The 21,759-nt window shown below is 33.1% G+C and overlaps 1 protein-coding gene across 2 annotated transcripts in view; it reads right to left on the bottom strand.

The window, feature by feature from the left end:
- LOC137645715 (rootletin-like) overlaps window positions 1-21,759 on the bottom strand; it is a 746,485-nt gene that overhangs the window by 244,812 nt on the left and 479,914 nt on the right. For both annotated transcript variants that reach the window (XM_068378593.1, XM_068378592.1), the window contains exons 13-14: window positions 12,653-12,889; window positions 12,252-12,440 (exon numbers count right to left, since the gene is read on the bottom strand). In XM_068378593.1, the coding sequence (XP_068234694.1) occupies window positions 12,252-12,440; window positions 12,653-12,889 (426 nt within the window). The remainder of the gene's footprint in view (window positions 1-12,251; window positions 12,441-12,652; window positions 12,890-21,759) is intronic.

The following is a 21,759-nucleotide window of genomic DNA, read 5'->3' on the forward strand; positions in this document are numbered from 1 at the left end:
GAAAAACATAAAATTTACTTGAACATTAAAATTACATTTGAAATAACTATCAAACTTCTCTTGTTACTACACTAAAAGTGCTTTGCAAATATATGGTTGCTCTTTAACTTTATCTTAGATAAAAATGACAAAATTACTTAAGGATTGAAATATTGATCAGAAACAAGGGGTAACAAGTGTAACTATCTATGTAGAAAAAGGTGTTATTGCTCACCTTAACTATTACTTATACTCTAATGATTAACATCTACTCTCACTTATATCATTAATTTATGAAAATATTTTACAAAGAATAGTATTTCCAAAATGTGCTGAAGTTAGTTCAAAACTATTGCACTGCATTTAAAAGACATGATAGGGAAACTGCTGGCATAAAGTAATACAAAGTCACTGTAAGATTAGTGGAAAAAAAAAAATATATATATATATATATATATATATATATATATATATATATATACACACATATACATATATATATATATATATACATATATATATATATAAATATATAGTATATATATACATATATATATATAAATATATATAGTATATATATACATATATATATATATATATCTATATATATATATATATATATATATATATATTATATATATATATGTAAATATATATAAATATATATATATATATATGTGTGTGTATATATATATATGTATATGCATATATATATATGTATATATATATGTATATGCATATATATAATATATATATATATATGTATATATATATATATATATATATATATATATGTGTGTGTGTGTGTGTGTGTATGCATAAAATTCTCAAGAACATGTGATGGTCAGATGCACTCAAGAACATGATGAATTTAAATACTGAGTGAATCCTGACTAGTTTCTTCTTCGTGACATCTTCAAGAAGACTGATTTATTGATATATAGATTTTTACAAACATATAAAGATAGCAAAAAACATCAGAAAAAAATATGCCACCTGCATTTTGCAAAAATATGCAAGTGCCTTCAAGGAAACATGACATTAGCAACACCTTACCACCACCTTAAGAATTATAGGTGGTAAGTTGGCCCGGCCACCAAACAACTGTTAAGCTAACTTACTACCACTAGAGAGTTATTGGCTCCTTTTCCTGGCCACATAGTTCTACACTGGATCCACCTCTCTGCCTATGGCTCATTTTTTCTTTGCCTACCCACACACTGAATAGTCTGGCCTATTCTCTCTATCTCTTTTTCTGTCCTCGTACACCTGAAAACACTGAAATTGCCAAAAAGTTCTTCTTTGCTCAATGGTTTAACTACCAAACTGTAATTGGTGTGACTAATTTCGTCTTGGTATGGTTTGAAGAGATTCTCAAGCTATGGTAAGCAGCTCTTCTAGGAGAAGGACATTCCAAAATCAAACCATTGTTTTCTTGCCTTGGATAATGCCATAATCACAGCACCAGGGTCTTCCACTCTCTTGGGGTAGAGTTCTCTTGCTTGAGGGTACACTCGGGCACACTATTCTATATTATTTCTCTTCCTCTTTTTTTTTTTTTTTTTTTTTTTTTGAAGATTTACAGCTTATGTATGAAAGATCTATCTTAATGTTGTTACTGTTCTTAAAATATTTTTGAATTGTTCATTATTACTTCTCTTGTAGTTTATTTATTTCCTTGTTCCCTTTCCTCACTGGGCTATTTTCCCTGTTGGAGTCCTTGGGCTTATACCATCCTGTTTTTCCAACTATGGTTGTAGCTTAGCAAGTAATAATAATAATAATAATAATAATAATAATAATAATAATAATAATAATAATAATAATATGTACTTCATATTGTTTATGTCTGTGCGATACTAATCTTTTTCATCTACATTATCATAAATATGCAGAATATTACATGCATATGTACATGCACATATGCTTTACAGTTACTTGTATACATACATACATACATACATATATATATATATATATATATATATATATATATATATATACATGCATATATATATAAAGGGTGTGTACACGTGCACACACACACACACATATATATATATATATATATATATATATATATATATATATATATATATATATATATATAGTAATGCCTAACAATACGAAAATAATTCGTTCTGGAGTGGCTTTCGTAACGTGATTTTTTCGTGTTATGAGACACATTTTACATGTAAATAGCCTAATTCCTTCCAGATCCTACAAAACACCACATTAAATCTTATAATAATAAAGCTACAGTATAACCCCAATGAAATAATGTACAGCCAAATAAATTTGAACCATTCAAAATACTTAAACTAACCGTTAATACCTGTAAATTAAGTATTTATTTGAACATAATGTAATAATAAATGGAAAATAAAATACATACAGTACAATACACTGTACTTTACATATACAAAATATACAGTACCTTGTGTACTGTACTATTGTAGTTACCCCTACTATAGACTATAGCTACATTTTCTACTGTGTAAATTAATTTTCAACTTTTATTAATGGGTGACTATTCAATTCTAGGCCTGGCTGGCAAATCTCTTTTCTTAACACAAAACACTTTTTGCAAAGCGAGTCATCAAACTATTTACATCTCGTTTCGCAGCGTGAAAGTTTTGTAATCCGATTCTTTCATGAAAAGAGGTATAACTATATATATATATATATATATATATATATATATATATATATATATATATATATATATATATATATATATATATATATGTGTGTGTGTGTGTGTGTGTGTGTATGTGTGTATTATATACGTATATGTGCAAGTGAGCACTTATGATGTGCGTAAGCACATATACATATTCATGTATTTGTAAAAACTTTACATGGGTAAGTAAATAAAAGCATATCAATATAAAGAAATGTAACTTGTGGTTTCTAGTGTCCCATTCAGAGTTCTGACGGTACACTGCACCTTCCAGTTTCGAGTTCCTCTCATAGAGCCTGGAATTCTCTATTTACGTTAGACCCCTCAGCTGTCAAACCCTAGCGTTTCCGAATTTCTTGCCACTTTTTTAGACATCTTGAATTTGCATGGCAGACGACCGAGAGGCTAGCCTGGATCCTAATATTCCTTTTCTCGCAAAATTAATTGCCTATAAGCAATTATTTGGGACTTAATTGCTGAGATAGCTGTCTGGATATCATATCAATCCTCTTGATGAAATAGCCGCCCTTCAACTCATTTTATTATGCAGTTGATGTGGCAAATCGTAGAATTCGCATAGTCCTAAATGTTTTCCTTTTGCTCTAATCTATTACAGATTTCCTAAAATAGTTTGATTACTTCATGTTTGCACCGTTCGCTTGTAAGCATGGCCTCTAGCTCAATACAAATTTTTCTCTAACGGTGTAATTGTAGGGATTCGTATCTTACATAGACAATTTCCGTACATAATTAGTCTTTAAGATAAATTATTTTTGATATCCAAATAGGTTACTTAATGCACGTGCTGTAGTTTCTTTTGGGTAGGATACAGATTATAAATTGTTATCCCAAATTCAAAGTAAAGCAGGTCATTCAAATTCCCGTTTGGTGTTATACCCTTCCATCCCACAAGATGAATTATGGCAGATCTAGTTCTGGATTTCGATCTGTTCCATCAGAGCCTTGAACCAATCAGCAAGGAAGAGATTACTGATATAAAGAGCTTAACTAATTCTTTAAATATTTTGGCATATGTTATATTAAAAGATATATATGATTAGATCGAAGGTTTTAACTTCAAATTATTATAAATCTCTCAATTCGTTTCTTTAATGTTATTAGTCACTTAAATATGGTTAGGTTCAGATAATTAACTTTAGATACTTATTATTATCCCTTGATAATATGAAAATACTGTAGTAATTCTTGTAAATTTGAAATGCATTTCATATTCACATTGCATAATCTCGAGCACCTCTTTTGCTGTCAGGTATTGTTCACGGACTAATGAAGGTAAAACAAATATTTATCCAAACTAATTAGTACCCAGACTGTTGATAAAATTTCTAAAATTCTAGTTATCTTCCGAATTCAATAGGCACAGTTCGGCCCCATTAAAGTAACGCTATTTTGAGGCTACTTCAAACTATATCTATATTTTTTATTTTTCGACCATTTTTTTTTATTTAAAAACCAGTTGAAAGATAATTTTATGCAAAAAAGTTAAATGGAAAAACTCTTAGCATTTTAATAAATTCAGTATCTTTTCATGTTTGAATAACAAATACCAGCCAATATAAAAAAAAAAAAAAAGTAGTAGCAATTTTTCTACAACAATTTCCTATTATGAATAATTGAACTTCAAAGTTTTCTTTTAGTAGAGATCTATCAAACAGACATTAGTATATGTAAGTATGGGCTTTTAGCAATAATGTTCCTCCTCACTGGGGATCATAGGAACATATATTTCAATGTTATTTACTAACCAGTGGTAAATCCCTTCCCTCAAATCCAAAAATATCGCACCCCAGACACACAAATACGTACATGCAACATGTAAAAAAGGAGCAAGATTGACTAACAATATAGTTTTGTCCGTGTATTTTTAAGGCAAATTTTACCCTTTTGACCTATCTAGTTATCACAAATGTTATAAATACATCAAGCGAATGTTTATTTACTAATACAATATAATGTATGAAAGAACTGATAATCTATTCATGGAGGAACTAATGTATTTGGGACACTAAAATAAATTTCCATAGAATTTTTCAAGAAAAGTAAATAAGTACCCAGGCTAGAAAAAAAGTGGGATACGGGACTGAATGCGCTTTCAAAAATATACAAAAATAACTTTTTAGCAATGAAGCAAATTATTTTAATTAAAAACCGTATTTGAAACACGAAATACAGACGTTCTTTTAGCAAAAATGCAAAAACCTGAATTTCCAAAATATCAAGCTAGTCACGAGTCATCTGGAGTTTAAAAGTTCAAAAAAGTCTAGATTAAAGGTGAGTCTAGATATGTTATTCAATCAATTATGGGAAACTAAATGCTCTAGATTAAAGGTGAGTCTAGATATGTTATTCAATCAATTATGGGAAACTAAATGCTCTATCTCTTTCTCTCACTGGCTACCTACCACCTCTAAAGTGTGGAAGTTAGAAATATGAACATTACGGGAGGTTCAAAGAAATAAACAGCATATGGATAATAAAATTTCTTATAATGATTATACAGTATGCCAGCCTTCACCCCACTGATGAGGATAGGGAATAATTGAACCTTGAGCCTAAAGAAGTAATATGATATACACAGCATCTTATTGTTGTTAGATTCAAATAAGTCCCATTGCTTGACTAGAGGCATTGGGATATTGGAAGGAAAGAAAACATGAAATTTCTTAATTTCAAGGGATAACGCCAACATTCTAAGATTCCAGAAAAGAAAGCCATATGAACATCAGGTGGGTATAGAAATAAGGAATCTTATTATTTAAAATTCTGTTCTTGCTATCAAAATGATAATTCATGGATCATGACCACATAAAAAATTATTACACATCTTCATTAGTGATAATTATTCATGTTTATGTAGTATTGGAAAATATAAAACTGTTGATAATACAACCATATTTACAGTATTAAAAGCTTTTGTGTTTGTTATGAGTTTAACTGTATATAATATCAATGAAACAGTGGATTATAACCAGTGGCCATTTTGACTTGTAGTACAGTATTCATCAACAGAAAAGGTGATGCTGGCTCATTTTGCAAACTAATCGGAGAATATTTGGTGGTGTTTGGCTCAATGCACATTGGAGATTACTTTCCAATTTAAACTTGATTCTTTTCTTTGTTATGATTCCAACTAATGCTGAAAGCCCTACTTCACACAGGTAAGTAGAATAAAAGCTGACAATTACTTGTAAGATTCAGAGTAATTTTCGTGGAAACTGAAAGATATTTTCTCCAATTCTGGCAGTTAAAAAAATAATAGGCCCAATCTAATAAACCTGTTGGGTCTGTCTTGGAAGCTTCTGGGACCTCCATAGGCGGCTGCATCCACATGTCTGACATTCACTGATGAGAGTGAGGGACAAGAGTGAGGTCCGATTTGAATTTTATAGAGTACATGAGGATGTGGCACGACCTCTTCATATTGGCACCATGGAACAAATGTATGCAAGTCATGCATAGATGCAATAATATTGAAAATTATATCATCAAAACACATATATATCGTTTCCCAAAGTGTGAGTAGCGAGACGAGATTTGACTAGTGTTTGGTCAAAGTTATCATCACCTCATTGTCATCAGCATTTTGGATAAATACCGAGCCTCGATGAAGAGTGACTACAATGAGAAAAAAATTGTGTAGTTTGCACAAAGATGTCAACGCCTTAATTTGAGGAGTCCGCATTTTTGATGAACTGAGCCTTGAGGAAATCCCTCTTTATGGAAAATGTCATCATGCCTCGACACGTGCTGCACTTTTGTTATGACATAGCAATGAGGTACAGATTGCATCAGAAATCTGTTCCATAAACTTCTATGGCATGACCGAAGTGAGTGGTTTTTGAGGAAATTTCCACTGTAATTAGCTTTGCTCATACATGGATATACAGTATAAACTTCATGAAGAGACTGTCCAGAGGATATAGGACAAAAGAGGAACCATGTCCAGAGGAGATAAGACAAAAGAGGAACCATGTCCTGACGTGATAAGGACAAGGAAAAAAGACCGGAAGTCAAACAGAGCCAGTTTCCGACCTTCCTTTCAAACGACAAATATATCTCCAAAATCTTTTTATGGCTGAGAACAGACGTACTGAAGAAGCCAGCCCTCCCAGCTTGTGACGAGAAGTAATCATCACTGTCAGTGGTCTGGCCTTCCTTTTATGTTATTACAGAATTCTTAAAGATGACTTCTGTCGTCCCATCTTGATATCACCCCTTCTGTGACCTCTTTAAATCCAAAGTCATCATGCCAGTTTCAACTGATCTGTAGCCACCCTTCTGCGAGGTTTACAAGTATCATCTCAGTAGCTGCAGAAAACTATTCAACATTCCATAAGCATTGATTTACTTTTCATTTATATGATTTGTAAGTTAAAGTAACCAAAGAAGCAATATTGTTTTTCTTTATAAATAACTTTGTGAATAAATGTATTATTTTCTTTTGTGAGTTTCTTTTTAAATTTATTCTTCATGTTTCAATTGTTGTTAAAACATTTTAGTTTAGAGATTAAAAGAAACTAACGATTTCAAGATCATTAGAAAGTATTTACCTGATACACTCATAATATGTTCAATGTAACTGCAAATTTGATTGCTATGCACTGAGCCCCTTCATTATTATATTTGGCTGTTCGAAAGTATTAATTTTGGCTGTTCGAAAGTATTAATAAGTGACAATGGCAAAGAATTTAATAATAATGCAGTGTGATGCAAATGATCATGGACATGATAAAAACAACACTTTTTTTTAGTAGCTGCTTATACACCTTCAGACAATGGCATAATAGGGCAGTGGTGTAAATTCTACGCTATTTGGTGGTACCAAATGATTCCCACTAACGAGTTGGCCTTAAACATTGCATATAATGCATCAATAAGAAATATGCCTTTCTTTCTGATGTATGATCATGATGAATCCTCAACAATTGCCAAATCACTCATGTGCATTATATAAATTTGCTACGAAGAGAAATGAATACTAGAGAAAGGAGGGGTTAACAAAAGTCACTACAAAGAACATGACTCGGTTTCAGACCAAATCTGTTAAGAATGTTTGAGACCGTGTTTATTTATAGATATTAGACAAGTTGAGTCCATACCAGGTCCAGGAGGTGAAGCCTACCATGGTAATCATAAAAAATATTCTCAGTGGTGCAGTGCCTGAACGCCATCCAGCACATATACACATTATACCTGAGGATGTGGTTTTCTAAAGTTCAAATAAATATGTATCTCCATATCTCAACGTGTGACATTCAAGGTATTGACGAAAAGGAGGATTTTTCTGTTTATGCCTTATTTCTCGTTTTTTTTACAGTTACAAATAATTTTGATTATATTAGTGAGTGTTTACTTATAATGTGAATACGTTTAGAAAAATATTGGGGCAGTAAATGCCAATTTCCTAGAATAGTTCTGCCTTAAACACTTGTGCACTGGTGGGGAATTCAAATGTGTTAGCAGTTGGGCAGAAGGCATATTCAAAGATGTACTCCTCTTATGGATCTTTGTTGCTGGGGCTGGGGCATTTGTCTTGAGAAAAGGCAGCATCAGTGGATCGTGAGAAAATGGTTACCTTCTCCTTGAATGTGGTGGTAGTAGATGTGAGGGCAGGAAGACTAAGCGGTTTCCTAGAAAAGGAACTAATCGAATTATCCATTGGACTCAGCAAATATTACCATGTTTATAGAAGTCAGTTTAGGCATGTTAAGAGAACTTATCGAGTAAAGCTAAAAGCAATTAAAGTCCTTCAATAGGACAGTTCCTGAGTTGGACTTTGTGAGAGCTAAGAGTTCTATAATATTGCTGGTTACATCCGCCATTTTCAGTGTGGCAACAGAGGACGACTTGCAAGAAGTAAAGATATAAGTAGAATCTTCTCCAAATATGCATTAAGGCATAATTAATAAGTTAGTTACAAATGTAACACAGAGATGAAACACATGAAAAGACTTAAGCTTGCAGTGGGTGATTTAGTGAAGTCAATTAACAAAGTGTTCGAATATGTGAACTAGGTGAAGATCGAGTGGGCTAAATTTGAAAAAGAACTTGCGCTCACTCAATCGAGTAGTTTGATATTTTCTTCACTTCGTGTTTAAAATTGACAGAATGAGGAGCTCAGGAAAGGTAAGGCTATTAATCCCGGAACAGCATAATTTCTTATCTTTTAGCCGAGTTACGAAATCATAAGGAGCTTGTATATCCTCCCACCAAAAAGTACTTGTCCCTATCTTATGAAATGACGCTGGTGATAGTGAAAAGGAAAGTAAATATCTTAATGCAAATGTGTGGTTACCCATAGGGTTGGAAGAGAAACAGTACACCCTATTTGATCTCACTCTGCTGCGGATTAAAGTTCTAGGGTCACAGGGAAGAAGGGAAATAAACTATTTTATGGAACAATCATTTATTAAGGGACCACAATCAGATTATGTTAGTCTCAATAATAATCATGCCACGGGGACATAGTAAATGAATTTCTTACTCCTGTTCTCTGATTAGGATATCAATGCATAATAAGTACGAGTAAGGTAATGTCCGCTAGTCTGCTGTACCAGGGCCTAATGAGAGAGATTCACATGCCCGAAGATATCAGTAGATTAGAAATGGAATCGAGACATAAATTGTTGGGTATTCAAGTTCTATTACATATAATAATCAAATAGATATTTCTGTGTTGCTCTAGTGCTAAATTTTACCCTACCAGATCAGAAAGTTAATGAACCTAACCAAAATACCCCAAGTTTCTGGTGAATTAATCAAGTATTGAATGGGTACTGAGAATCTCTAAATGGACCATTCTCTTATCGATACTCATATCTAGACAGTAATAGTAACTACAGGTATAGTGGGTATAAGGTTCATATTGTTGGGTGGTCCATGATACGGAAATTGTGCTGTAAGACAAAACTGGTAAACCACAATGAGGATGAAGAGCCCATACCCATCCCTGTCCTGCCAACTCAAAATAATCCAAGAAGGAATGTCAATGTAATCATGTAATACCCTGATGAGAAAACCAATATCTTTGGAGACTGCAGTACTTTCACTGAAAACATCGCCACCTGTCCCAGGTCGGAGTGTCATCCATTTAACAAATAGACAATTGTAAGAGTGAGGGCATGTACGCACCTCTTCCGGGATTGAGGATCAAGGGGTGGGGGGAGGGTAATGTCCCATGCTTCCTTGGACAGAGGCTCAAATATATACAGTATATTGTATTTAAGCAATATTTAGAGCCATTATTAGTTTGCCTCATTATTGGTATAGGAAATCTTTCATTGAATTATTAAATTTTGGAGTACAAGTATTAATTATTATTATTATTATTATTATTATCATTATTATTATCATTATTATTAAGTATTAAGTATTGATTATAAATTAATTATTAATTATTAATTATCAATTAATAATTATTATCATTTTATTATCATTATATTATTATTAAATTATTAATTATTAATTATTAATTATCATCATTATTATCATTATTATTATTGTTATCATTATTATTATTATTATTATTATCATTATTGTTGTTGTTATTGTTATTATCATTACTAGAAAGCTACAACCCTAATTGGAAAGTCTATTGATGTAAGCCCAGGGGCTCCAACAGGTAAAAATAGCCCAGTGAGGATAGAAAATTAAAAAATAAATAAACTATATGAGAAGTAACAAATAATCAATACAAAATATCTTAAGATCAGTAACAACGTTAAAATATATCTGTGATTTACAAGCTATAAAGAGAAACATAAAAAAATTAGCTAAAAGTTTGAACTTCTGAGGTTTTATCGATTCAACTGCCTGACTAGGAAGATCATTTCACTATCTAGTTACAGCTGGAATAAAACCACTAGAATACTGTGTAGCATTGAGCCTTATCATCGAGAAGGCAAGACTGTTAGAATTAACTACATGGCCACTATTACGTGCAGGATGGTACAGTCAACGATGATCTGAATGCAAAGGATGGTTAGAATTATGAAAAATCTTATGCAAAATGTATAAAGAAGTAACTGAACGACAGCTCCAGAGATTAACATTAATCCAGACCAGCAATAAGAACTTTAAGATGAGAATTAGCAGCTGATGACCAGACGGGAAAACAATACTTAAAGCAAGGCAAAATGAAGGAATTAAAATATTTCAGAATAGATTGATCACCGAAAATCCTAAAAGGACTGTCTTAATAAGCCAATTTTTTTGTGCATTTGAAGAATAAATAGACCGAAAAATCTCGATGTTGAGGAGCCATTATCCTCGACCTACTTACAATCATACTTTGAGTTTTGTTAGGGTTCAACTTCATGCCCCATAATTTGCACCATGCACTAATTTAGCTACATATCACATTCCTATAGTCACTACGATGACCATCAACAACTACTCTTTACAATCTATTACTTGAAAATTCATAGATTGAGCCCGCTACTGCTCGTAAGAACAAGAACTCGTCTGAGAGCTCTTATTGTATAAAAATACATAGTGATTAAAACAAAAACTGCAAGAAAAACAAATGTCTTTATGACTTATGGCATAGACCATGGATATGTGTCAGTTTCATGATATTCTGGAAATGAAAACAGCAATTGCAATTTTTATGAATATAAATTATCAAGTTTGAATTCTTACAAAAACCGCTGACAAAAATAAAATAATTAATAACTAAAAGTGATAGCCTGGCTCATACATAGATTATGAGGTAATCTGAATTCTGTTTGGCAAACATTTTTTCAGTTTCCATAACAATAAAATCATGCACAAGAGCTTACTTATCTTTTAATGTGCAGTGAAATAATTATACTCTTACTACAAAGCTTCTCTTATAAGAATAAAAACAATTCACATAGTATGGTTACACTTGTTCAAAAACAGTGAATTATCTCTGCATATGTGAAGAATTATTCATTGGTAGCATTTAGCTATTCTACTTGATTTGGATCACATTAATGTATTGAAATGTAAAGTTATAAAACAAATGTACTATTACAGTAATTTAAAAAAAAAGCATTACTTTCTCCCTCAACAATAAGTGCTACATTTGACACATGACAAATCGAAACTGAAATGAGAAGACACTGTCAAACAAATAAAAATTATTTTCTACAGTGATGTATAAAATATTTCCATAGAATTCTTAAGAATTTTGCATACAATAGTAAACATAGTTCACTTAACGGAATCCAAATAAATTCAGTACCAAAAAAAGCACAAAGGTCAACATGTTCTCATAAACTGCAATCTAACAGACCATCATTACCATCATTACATGCAATTTTGTTTAGATTGTCACTTTCAGTTGTGTATATTAATAATTGCAGTCAGCATAGAGAATACAGTATAACGATCTTGATATTTCTGTGGAATGTGCTGTATCTTACTAACCAAAACAGTTAACAAAACCCTTCTATAATACTGTATATGATACTCATCACCAGACAATTTCTGCAAGTGTTAAAATGGTCTGGCGGTTGATTGCTTCACACAGAGGCAAGACACTGTACAATATTGGAAAGAAAACCAAATAAAGACCAGAAATGTCTGGAAAAAAGGACATTACCTGATGTTGAACACTGGAGAGTTCTGTGTTGAGAATTGTGATGGTATTTACATGTTTCTGGACCTCTTCTTTTTCTCTCATCAATTTTGAATTAAGGTATGAGCGTTCTTCACCAAGAGCTGCCTTCTCCTTTTCCAATTCAGTCACTTGTCGAGCCCGACGTTCTGTATCCTCTTCAGCAGCCTCCAACTAAAGAACAATGGATTACAAAATCTAAATTATAATCTCATTACCACTACAGGTCTAATATAACAAAAGACTTCTACAAATTAAAATTCTATAAATGGGTTTTTGAAGACTTCTAAAACATATACAATCATTTATTTCACTCTAACATTACATGATACTATAATGCAACTGGTAAAAGGGGTGGGAGACTAGTTTCTAAAATAGATACTCACCTGGGATTTGAGAGTTTGCTTAGTTTTTTCTAAAGAACTTTTTTCAGCTGTCACTGCATCTAAATCCTCTGAAAGTCTATCTTTTTCTCTAGATATTTCTTCTCTTTGTCTCGCAAGGGCTTCCATTTCATCATGGAGTTCAAGAATAGTCCCCTCAAGGGATCGTTGTGCAGATTCTGCAGTTTCATATTGTTTACGAAGGCCAGCCAATTGTTCTTTAGAAGATGTCAACTTCAGCTATTCTCAATGAAAGATAAGATTGAAAAACAATTATTACCATATTCTTTTAAAAGAAATTAAAGTACTGTAGTCATAACAATAAAGATACAAATTATGTTTTCTAATCATTGTAATGAACATCAAACAAATGATGGCATTCATTTACACTCTATAAACCTGCAATAAGCAATAACATTAATAATCAATATTCTTACACAAACATGTTTACCACTTAACCACTAATTGCAATGACTGAACCCTTTTAAAAGTGAAAAAATTTGAAAAACAAAGCAAAAGTATCTATGAAACATTATTTTTAAAATTAATAAAATAGCACAGGAATGATTTCCAAGTGAAAAAGCTCTTAGATTATAGCTTGCATTTTTCCTACGTTTAATTTGAAAGTCAATCAAACCAATTTGACTCAAGACCCTGAAGCAAATTTCAGAAAAAGGGACACTTTATTCCAAAGATTAGAGTATTTTCTTTACTGTGGTAAGTGTGGAAATAAAATATTTTATTGAGAAACCTGAAATGTTTTCAAAATACTGTACCTGACTTTTCAAATCTTATATCTATCAGAATTAAGCTAAATAATTCTTTGCATGGGATAGGAAGTGCAACACCACAAATATTCCCCAGACACAAATACCTATTCACCAGAACATCTTAATCTAAAGATTTATTTTGATACTTAACTGGGAGTCTAATAGCTAATATCTATAAAGTATAACGTTCTTGACCTTAATGTTAAGAAGAAAAATTCTCTGAACCTTTATCAGCTTCATCTCTGAGAACCAAACCAGCATGGTATTGTCCTCATACTGCTTGGTAGAAATCAGTTCTCTAAAAGCCACCAAAACCACCTTACTCATTTTATCTTAGTTCTTAAAATCCAATATTAACTCAATTACGAGGGTAATCCAAAAAGTTTGTAGAAAACGTTGAATAAAAAACATTATTTAACAAATACTGACTTACAAAGTGCTATTTTTCAACATAGCTTCCATTCCTAGCAATGGACTTCTTCAAACGATGTTTCCAGTCTTTTAGTCCATCTTTATAAAAATCAGAACTTTGAGATCAGAACCATTCAAAAGTTGCAACTTTTGGCATTATCAGTCGAAGGAAGCCTTGCTCGTTTCAGGTGTTCTTGTAATTTAGGAAACAAAAAAAGTTTGAGAGGGCTAGATTAAGGCTGTATGGTGGATGAAGCAGGATTTCGCACCTAAATTTTCTCAAAATATCTCTTGACAATACTGACGAATGGGCTGAACCCTTATCAAGATTAAAAAGAATGCCCTTATGAAGTTTACCAGCCCTTTTTTGCACAAGAACTTTATTCAAGTTCCTCAAAACATTCGCATAATAAACCACTGTAACTGTTTTGCATTCTTTAAGGAAGTCAACTAAGATTATGCCCTGGGAATCCCAAAACACTGTAGCAATTAATTTCTTAGCAGATTGGTCTGCCTTGAATTTCTTTGGGCGATCTGAGCCTTTAGGGAGCCACTCTTTGGACTGGATTTTGTTCTCTGGATCAAAAAGACAAATTCCATGTTTCATCGCCAGTTACAATCTTGCTGAGAAATTCATCTTCGTTTATGTCAAATCAATTCAAAATGCATACAGAAAGATTTGCCCTTCGATCCATCTGTTCTTGCCACAACACATTTGGCACCCATCTTGCTGAGAGCTTGCTCAATCCCAAGTTATCTACCAGAATAGAATTTGCTGATCCATGTGAAATGCCAATTGCATTAGCTATGTAATCAATGGCAATTCTCAGATCTTCTTGCAAAAGAGACCTAACAGCAGGTACACTTTCTTCGGTTATTGGGACACAAGCAAATGGAAGAGTGAAATGGAGTGCAAGGAGAGTCTAATTTTGTATAAAAACTGGAAAAGTGAAATCAAGGAAGAGGAAGTGTATGACAACACATTTTCGTCAATTTTATTATTCAGAGCAAGGACAAACTCACTGGGCTTGAATATAAAAAAACAGACACCAAGATGGAAATATAAACTGTGCATTCTGTGATGTAGAAGAAAATGCTAACCACTTTGTTATATTGTCCACAGATTAGTGATATAAGAATAAAAGCAATTGAGCTCCAACAACCATACGAAGAAGATAGTGCACAAACAGTTGGAAAATTCCTTTTTTGTGAAGAAAATATTGAAAACAAGAAAAGAGTACTACAACAAATGTGGATGAAAAGAGAAAAACTAGTGAAAATAAGGAACACACAAAACTAAAAGACACAGAGGCGCCGTTGCAAAGGCAAAGCCTCAACCTGAATCTGATCTGATCTGATGTGGTTGGTCTCCCACTTTGATGATCATCTTCAAACTCGATTCGACTCTCTCGGAATCGCTTAAACCATTTGTAAACCACACTCTTTTTAGGGTCATTATTTCCATAAATAGTGTTAAAAGCTTCAAGTATCTGCTTACTTTCCCAATTAATTTTTGTTAGGAATTTAACCTTGGTTCTCCAGTCAAATTTAGAACACTCCATAATGCCCTAAGGTTGCGGTTACTACCAATGTATTTAAATTATATTAGGGATAACGAATTAAACTGTACACTTGTTTCCAACACGAGCTAGGATGAAGGATTCGTGAACACAGTTTTTCTTGGAGTTAACCGACAATTTGAAATTATTCAAGGTTTTCCACGAATGTTTTGGATTGCCCTCGTATATCACTCTATGCGGAAGGGGAGAGGGATAGGAATCATGTAACTCACAGGTAAATATTAAAAGAAGTTTTATTAAAATTCCATTTATTTCGATGAATCTTACCTGTGAGTCACAAAGCTGACTACCACACCATTTCATGCTTTCATTTACTGTGAAATTAATATAAGCAAACCATGCCTATGCTTGCCAAAAATCTCATTAGAAAAAGACAATATTAAAGATTTATTAGGATTTAAAGTTCCTTGTCATATCACAACTGAAGCTTCAAAACAACGTGAGTAAAATACTGTGCAAATATTAAATATAATATAACATCTAACCAAATCCCTATATACTGTAACCATGAATCAAAATATCTCACAATAAAATAATAGAACTTAATAGTCCAACAATCTTTCTTAACAAAAATGTTTATTTCAAATAAAGATAGGTAAATAATGACTTAATACACTACTGAGTTACAGCAAAGACCCTCTCCAAGGATAAATTCTTAATGAAATTAACAAAGGTAATCACTTCGCTAATATCATGAGCTCTAACTTTCAGAATAGGAAAAGATGCTTCACCTAACTCAGCATGTGTTTCAGTAACGGCATTCTTAAAGAGAAAAGAGGTAACCTTCATTGATACAGGACAAAAAAGAAACCTAACGCCATAAAAAATTACATATTGCCCAAAAGTGAATCTATTTCATTTAAGTAAACCTTCAAAGCTCAAATAAGGCATAGACATCTATTCTTCAAATTTCTATATACTACCTGTACTACGGAAGGAATATCAAAATAAAGAATCAGGCTCTAGGTCTTGAAATAATTATTTCTTAAAACTCACCCGACTAGTTTTATATTGACATTCACTCATAAAGTAACATTTTCCATTTTCTTTCTTATCAATAAGCTTAGGCATCTATTACAGTATTAAGACAATCTGGCGGTTAAAGGGAATAACTTCGCCTTTGGTACACCACCAATCGTCGATGCTCTACATTAACCAGGAGATGGTAATGTGTGAGGAATTCCACACTGTGAAGTGGCAATGTTACGTCAGCAATGGTACTATGCACTTCCAAATGATAGTGTGAGTGTCTTGTACCCATGGGTGGGGATCTCAGATCTGTTGGCACTTACCAGGCGGACATCAGCAGCCTTCCTGGGGAGTGACTTTGGAAAAAGAGAACGGCAACCTGCCTCATGTAAAAAGAAAATATTAGTGACAGGTAAGCCCCTGCCACAATCGATGGCCAACTTACACATTTTTTAGCCACTGACAATCATCTGCACATTTCTTCGCAGCAGCCCCGAATCTGGAGTGATAGTAGCAAAACTGCTGTTGATGGGCATCAGTAAGTGGCTGGAGAGGTCGTTGCTTGGGACATCATTGAGGGGTCACATATGTGGATGGTGGGTAGCTTTGTCGCCACTCTGGCAGGTCACACGGGGGCATCTCTGTCTTTCTGCATTCACATTAGCCTCAGTCGGTATTGAGCTGTTGTCCTTTTTGTCAGGAGTGGAGGGATTAATGGAGTCTCGAAGGTTGTTAAGTGGCTGTCCATAAGGGTGTTTACTTTATTCATCAGGTCCTTCATGGGCAAGGTATCGACATTGGGGATGGCAGCATGAATAGGTTAGGGTAGGCATCGTACCCAAAGGACACAAAGTACATTCACTTCCCGAGAAGAACTTCGGCACGCTGCGAACGAGTGATACTGGTCATTTCCCCGAGGGCGAGTGAAGCCTTTTTGTCTCCTAACGACTGTTGAGAGAGTTGAAAAAGCTTGGCTATACGGGCAGCTGCAGATGGTGAGTACTGCTCCAGCAGGTACTTTTTGAGGACATTATATGCTATTGGGGTGTTTCCTTTGTTGCAAAACCAATCGGAGGTTTCCGGGACCGTGTCCCCGGGGATCCCTGCGAGGACATAGTCTGCTTTGCTGCTTGAGCAAGTAACGCCCTTGATGCAAAACTGAACTTCAGCACGCTGAAAAGAGGTAAACGCTTCTCTGCTGGCGAAGTGCGGCAGTTTCATTGAGGCGGCGTGTGTTCAAGAGTCAGGTTTGGTGGGCAGCATGGTAACAAGGGTAGGGCAAATGGGTGGACAAAACAGTTGGTGTAGAAGAGTCACTCCAGTGATCACCAATGTGACAATGTAACTGTTAGGTTCTAACAGAGAGACGAGGCGAATGCCACTGAGCTTATTCAAAAAGACGAGCTTAAATACAGGTAACTGAGAGTAAGAATTGCACAAAATTCAAGCAGTACAAAACATAAGATAGCAACCTTGAACAGGTTTCTATAAACAATGCAGGAGAGAGTGAAAGATGAAAAAAAGCAATACCGTTACAGTATATGAGCATGTATGAAAAACGTCCGGTACATAAACCATATTTAATAGTAAGGGATAGAACTTGTAAAACAAAATCAGAAAAAAGATAAGATTTCCTGAAAATAGCTGACTTTTTATCTAATAACTAACACTTCTCTGGTCAACCAAGCTGTATAGGTTGAATTTAATTAACGTTTCTTGGTCAATTGCTCCACCAGTTCAAGTAAATGAACTTATTTTGTTAAAAGTAACCTCTTGGGAGGATGTAATCAGGATGCCAACAATAATTGTGACATTCTCTGTTACCTTATTGATCATAGCATTAAAAATTTCCTAAACTGGGGGATTAAAACTCGTTTGAGTAGTCTCCACTGATTGAGGTGACATGGATGAATAACTTGAATTGGTATGTATCTGAATCATCCTGTCTGGAATTTCTTTGCGAATGGTAAGATAGTTTAATTTCTTGCTAATATATAATTTGCAAAAAGAAATGGTCAATCCCTGGCCGGACATTTTCCATTTGAAATAATAATGGGTTGCCAAATAATAAATTGAGTATAAAGTGACAAAAAAGTAAACTGTACTTCCTTGTTTAAAGTTCTTTACCTAATGCTTTGAACCATTTAAAACTTCCAAATTTTTGTCCTCAAGTTTCAAAATATTTTTAAAGTTCAGCCATTTTTAAGGTACCCTATTCAGCTATTGGATGCGTGCTATGGTAAGAAGTGGTCCAGAAATTCAACAGATTAAATATCCCGGTAAGCAATGTAAAACTCTTAAGTCTTGACGTAGAATCACTATCATTTTTTTTTAGTGAAAAATTAATCCCATGAAGATCACTTCCCCCTTGGTATTGAAAAAACAATTAAGTGTGTGACAAATAACTTATGATATTTCAACAGTAATTTTTACAAAAAAAAAAAAAAATGGTTGTAGTATGGGTAGACCGTTATCCCCAATTTTAGCCCATCACTACATGGAGAGATTTTAACAACAATTAAACCTACGATATGTTGATGATATTTTCACATATTGGGATGATAGCTGGGGAGATTTTAATATATTTTTCAATAATCTAAATTCCCTAGTCCCTAGCATAGAATTCAAAACTGAATGGGAAGAAGATGGAAAATTAGCTTTTTTGGACATATTAATTATAAGGGAATCGTCAGGGTTCAATTTCACTGTATTTAGAAAACCAACTTTCTCTATGACATTTTCACGTACTGGGATGATAGTTGGGGAGATTTTGATATATTTTTCAATAATCTAAATTCCATAGTCCCTAGCATAAAATTCAAAACAGAAAGGGAAGATGGAAAATTAGCTTTCTTGGACATATTAATTATAAGGGAATCGTCAGGGTACAATTTCACTGTGTATAGAAAACCAACTTTCTCTATGACATTTTCACGTATTGGGATGATAGTTGGGGAGATTTTAATATATTTTTCAATAATCTAAATTCCCTAGTTCCTAGCATAAAATTCAAAACTGAAAGGGAAGAAAATGGAAAATTAGCTTTCTTGGACATATTAATTATAAGGGAATCGTCAGGGTACAATTTCACTGTGTATAGAAGACCAACTTTCCCTATTTCTTACATTCATTTCTTTAATTATCACGATATTTATGTAAAAATTTAAGTAGCTTGTAGTCTATTTCTTAGGGGCTTGAGAATCTGTTCCCAAGTCTACTTAAGTAAAGAATTTGAAATAATTCGTAAACAAGTCGCCAAGCTATTCTACTGACGTGTGTCATAGAAAGGGCCATCAATAAAGCCAACACAATATATTATAAAGATCGTGATGTTACCAATCAAAGAGATTTTAAAAATAAGATAAAACTCCCATATATAGAAGGTATTAAGAATATAACAAATAATATTAAAACTGAGAAACTCTGTTTTTTCATATCCCAAGACCATAGGAAGCACCCTTATTATTGTTTATCAAAATAAGAGAGATTTAGAATGCGTAGTTTATAAAGTACCATGTGGAGATTGTGAAAAAGTCTACATTGAATAAACGGGCCGTTCTCTATCTCAAAGATTATCCGAACATAAAAGATCTGTTATGTATGTATTTGAAAACTCGTGGATTTTCGTTCACCTTAGAGATTTAGGGCACCAGATTAACTGGAGTGAGTCGTCTTTGCTTTTTAAGAGTACCTGTCCGTACAGAAGGAAGATCCTGGAATCAACCATCATAAATCAATCAAACACAATGAACTTATCCGGAGGCCAATGGAAAGCTGACACAGTGGACAATTCTCTTCTCAACCCGATCATAAAGAAGATAATCAACGGAGACCGACCACCAGATATGCACCAGAGGTCAAGACATCCTCCGAGCGGCTCAAGCATACAAAGACACACCTGGATGTAATTACATTTGGCTAATCCTTCCAACACTTGATACAACCTAAAAGAGCAATTGGAAACACCCTATTGCTTTCATATATAAACCGACACTGTCCACTCTATTCCTCTATTTTACTTTACACCGTGAAGAGGGCCAATGTGTATGGATCGAAATATAGATTTATTTATATTTCCTTGTCTTTTTATGGGCCTTTTTGAAGAAACATACACACACACACACACACACACACACATATATATATATATATATATATATATATATATATATACATATACAGTATATATATTTTATATATATACATTGCTATATATATATATATATATATATATATATATATTTATATATATATACATTGCTATATATATATATATATATATATATATATATATATATAATATTTAATATATACTATTATATATATATATTAATATATATATATATATATATATATATATATATATATATATATATATATATACACATATATACAATATATATATACATATATATTCACACATATATACAATATATATATATACATATATTAATAAATACATATATATATATATATATGTATATATATACACAGTATATATATATACATATATATATATATATATATATATGCGTGTGTGTGTGTATATATATACTGTATATATACAGTATATATAAACACATATATATATATATATATATATACGTATGTATATATATATATATATATATATATATATATGTAAATAAATATATATTTAGACTTGTGCATCTCGTTTGTTCAAGAATCTCTATGTGTGTAATCTGATCTTTACAAGTGAGGCCCATAATTTGCTCCAGACAGGAAATTTGAAAAACTTCCCATTGCTTCTGATGGCATCAATATAGAACCCAAACCTGTCAGTCTCAGGTACTTGTTCTAAAAACATTGGTCCCCAGGCTCCCAAAATCATGTGGAGCCTGTATATTTTATCCAGCACATCTTTGTCGATCTCAGTAGTGGGCGACACAATGACACCAAAGTATCTGAAAACTAGCACGACTTGCAGTTGTATATCATCAACAGTGAAGATAGGTACAATCTGATTTCGATTAATTTTTTTGTATTATGACTTCTGCTTTTCTTGTATTTACTTTAAAGATCGGAGGTCTAAAATGTCTTGCAATGATTCAGGGATGTGGGCAGAAATAAAAGCAACAACATCAAGATATTGCATTTCAACCAACTCTCATGCTAATATTTGTGCATGGGCAAATAACTTTCTGGCGATAAACAGGCTACTATCCATTTGATATTCTTTTGGGATTCTGTCTTCTTCTCTGAGTTTTTGCTGCAATAAAGTCATTATTTAGAAGATGAACAAATTAAAAAGGACAGGGATCGGAATCCGCCTGCTTTACTCCCAGTTCACAAGGGAAGAATGAGGACTCCAAGATGCTGATACTAACTTCTGCTTCCATGTTGGAACGAAAGACCTGAA

Source organism: Palaemon carinicauda, chromosome 8, assembly GCF_036898095.1.
Source record: "Palaemon carinicauda isolate YSFRI2023 chromosome 8, ASM3689809v2, whole genome shotgun sequence".
NCBI classification, from domain to species: domain Eukaryota; kingdom Metazoa; phylum Arthropoda; class Malacostraca; order Decapoda; family Palaemonidae; genus Palaemon; species Palaemon carinicauda.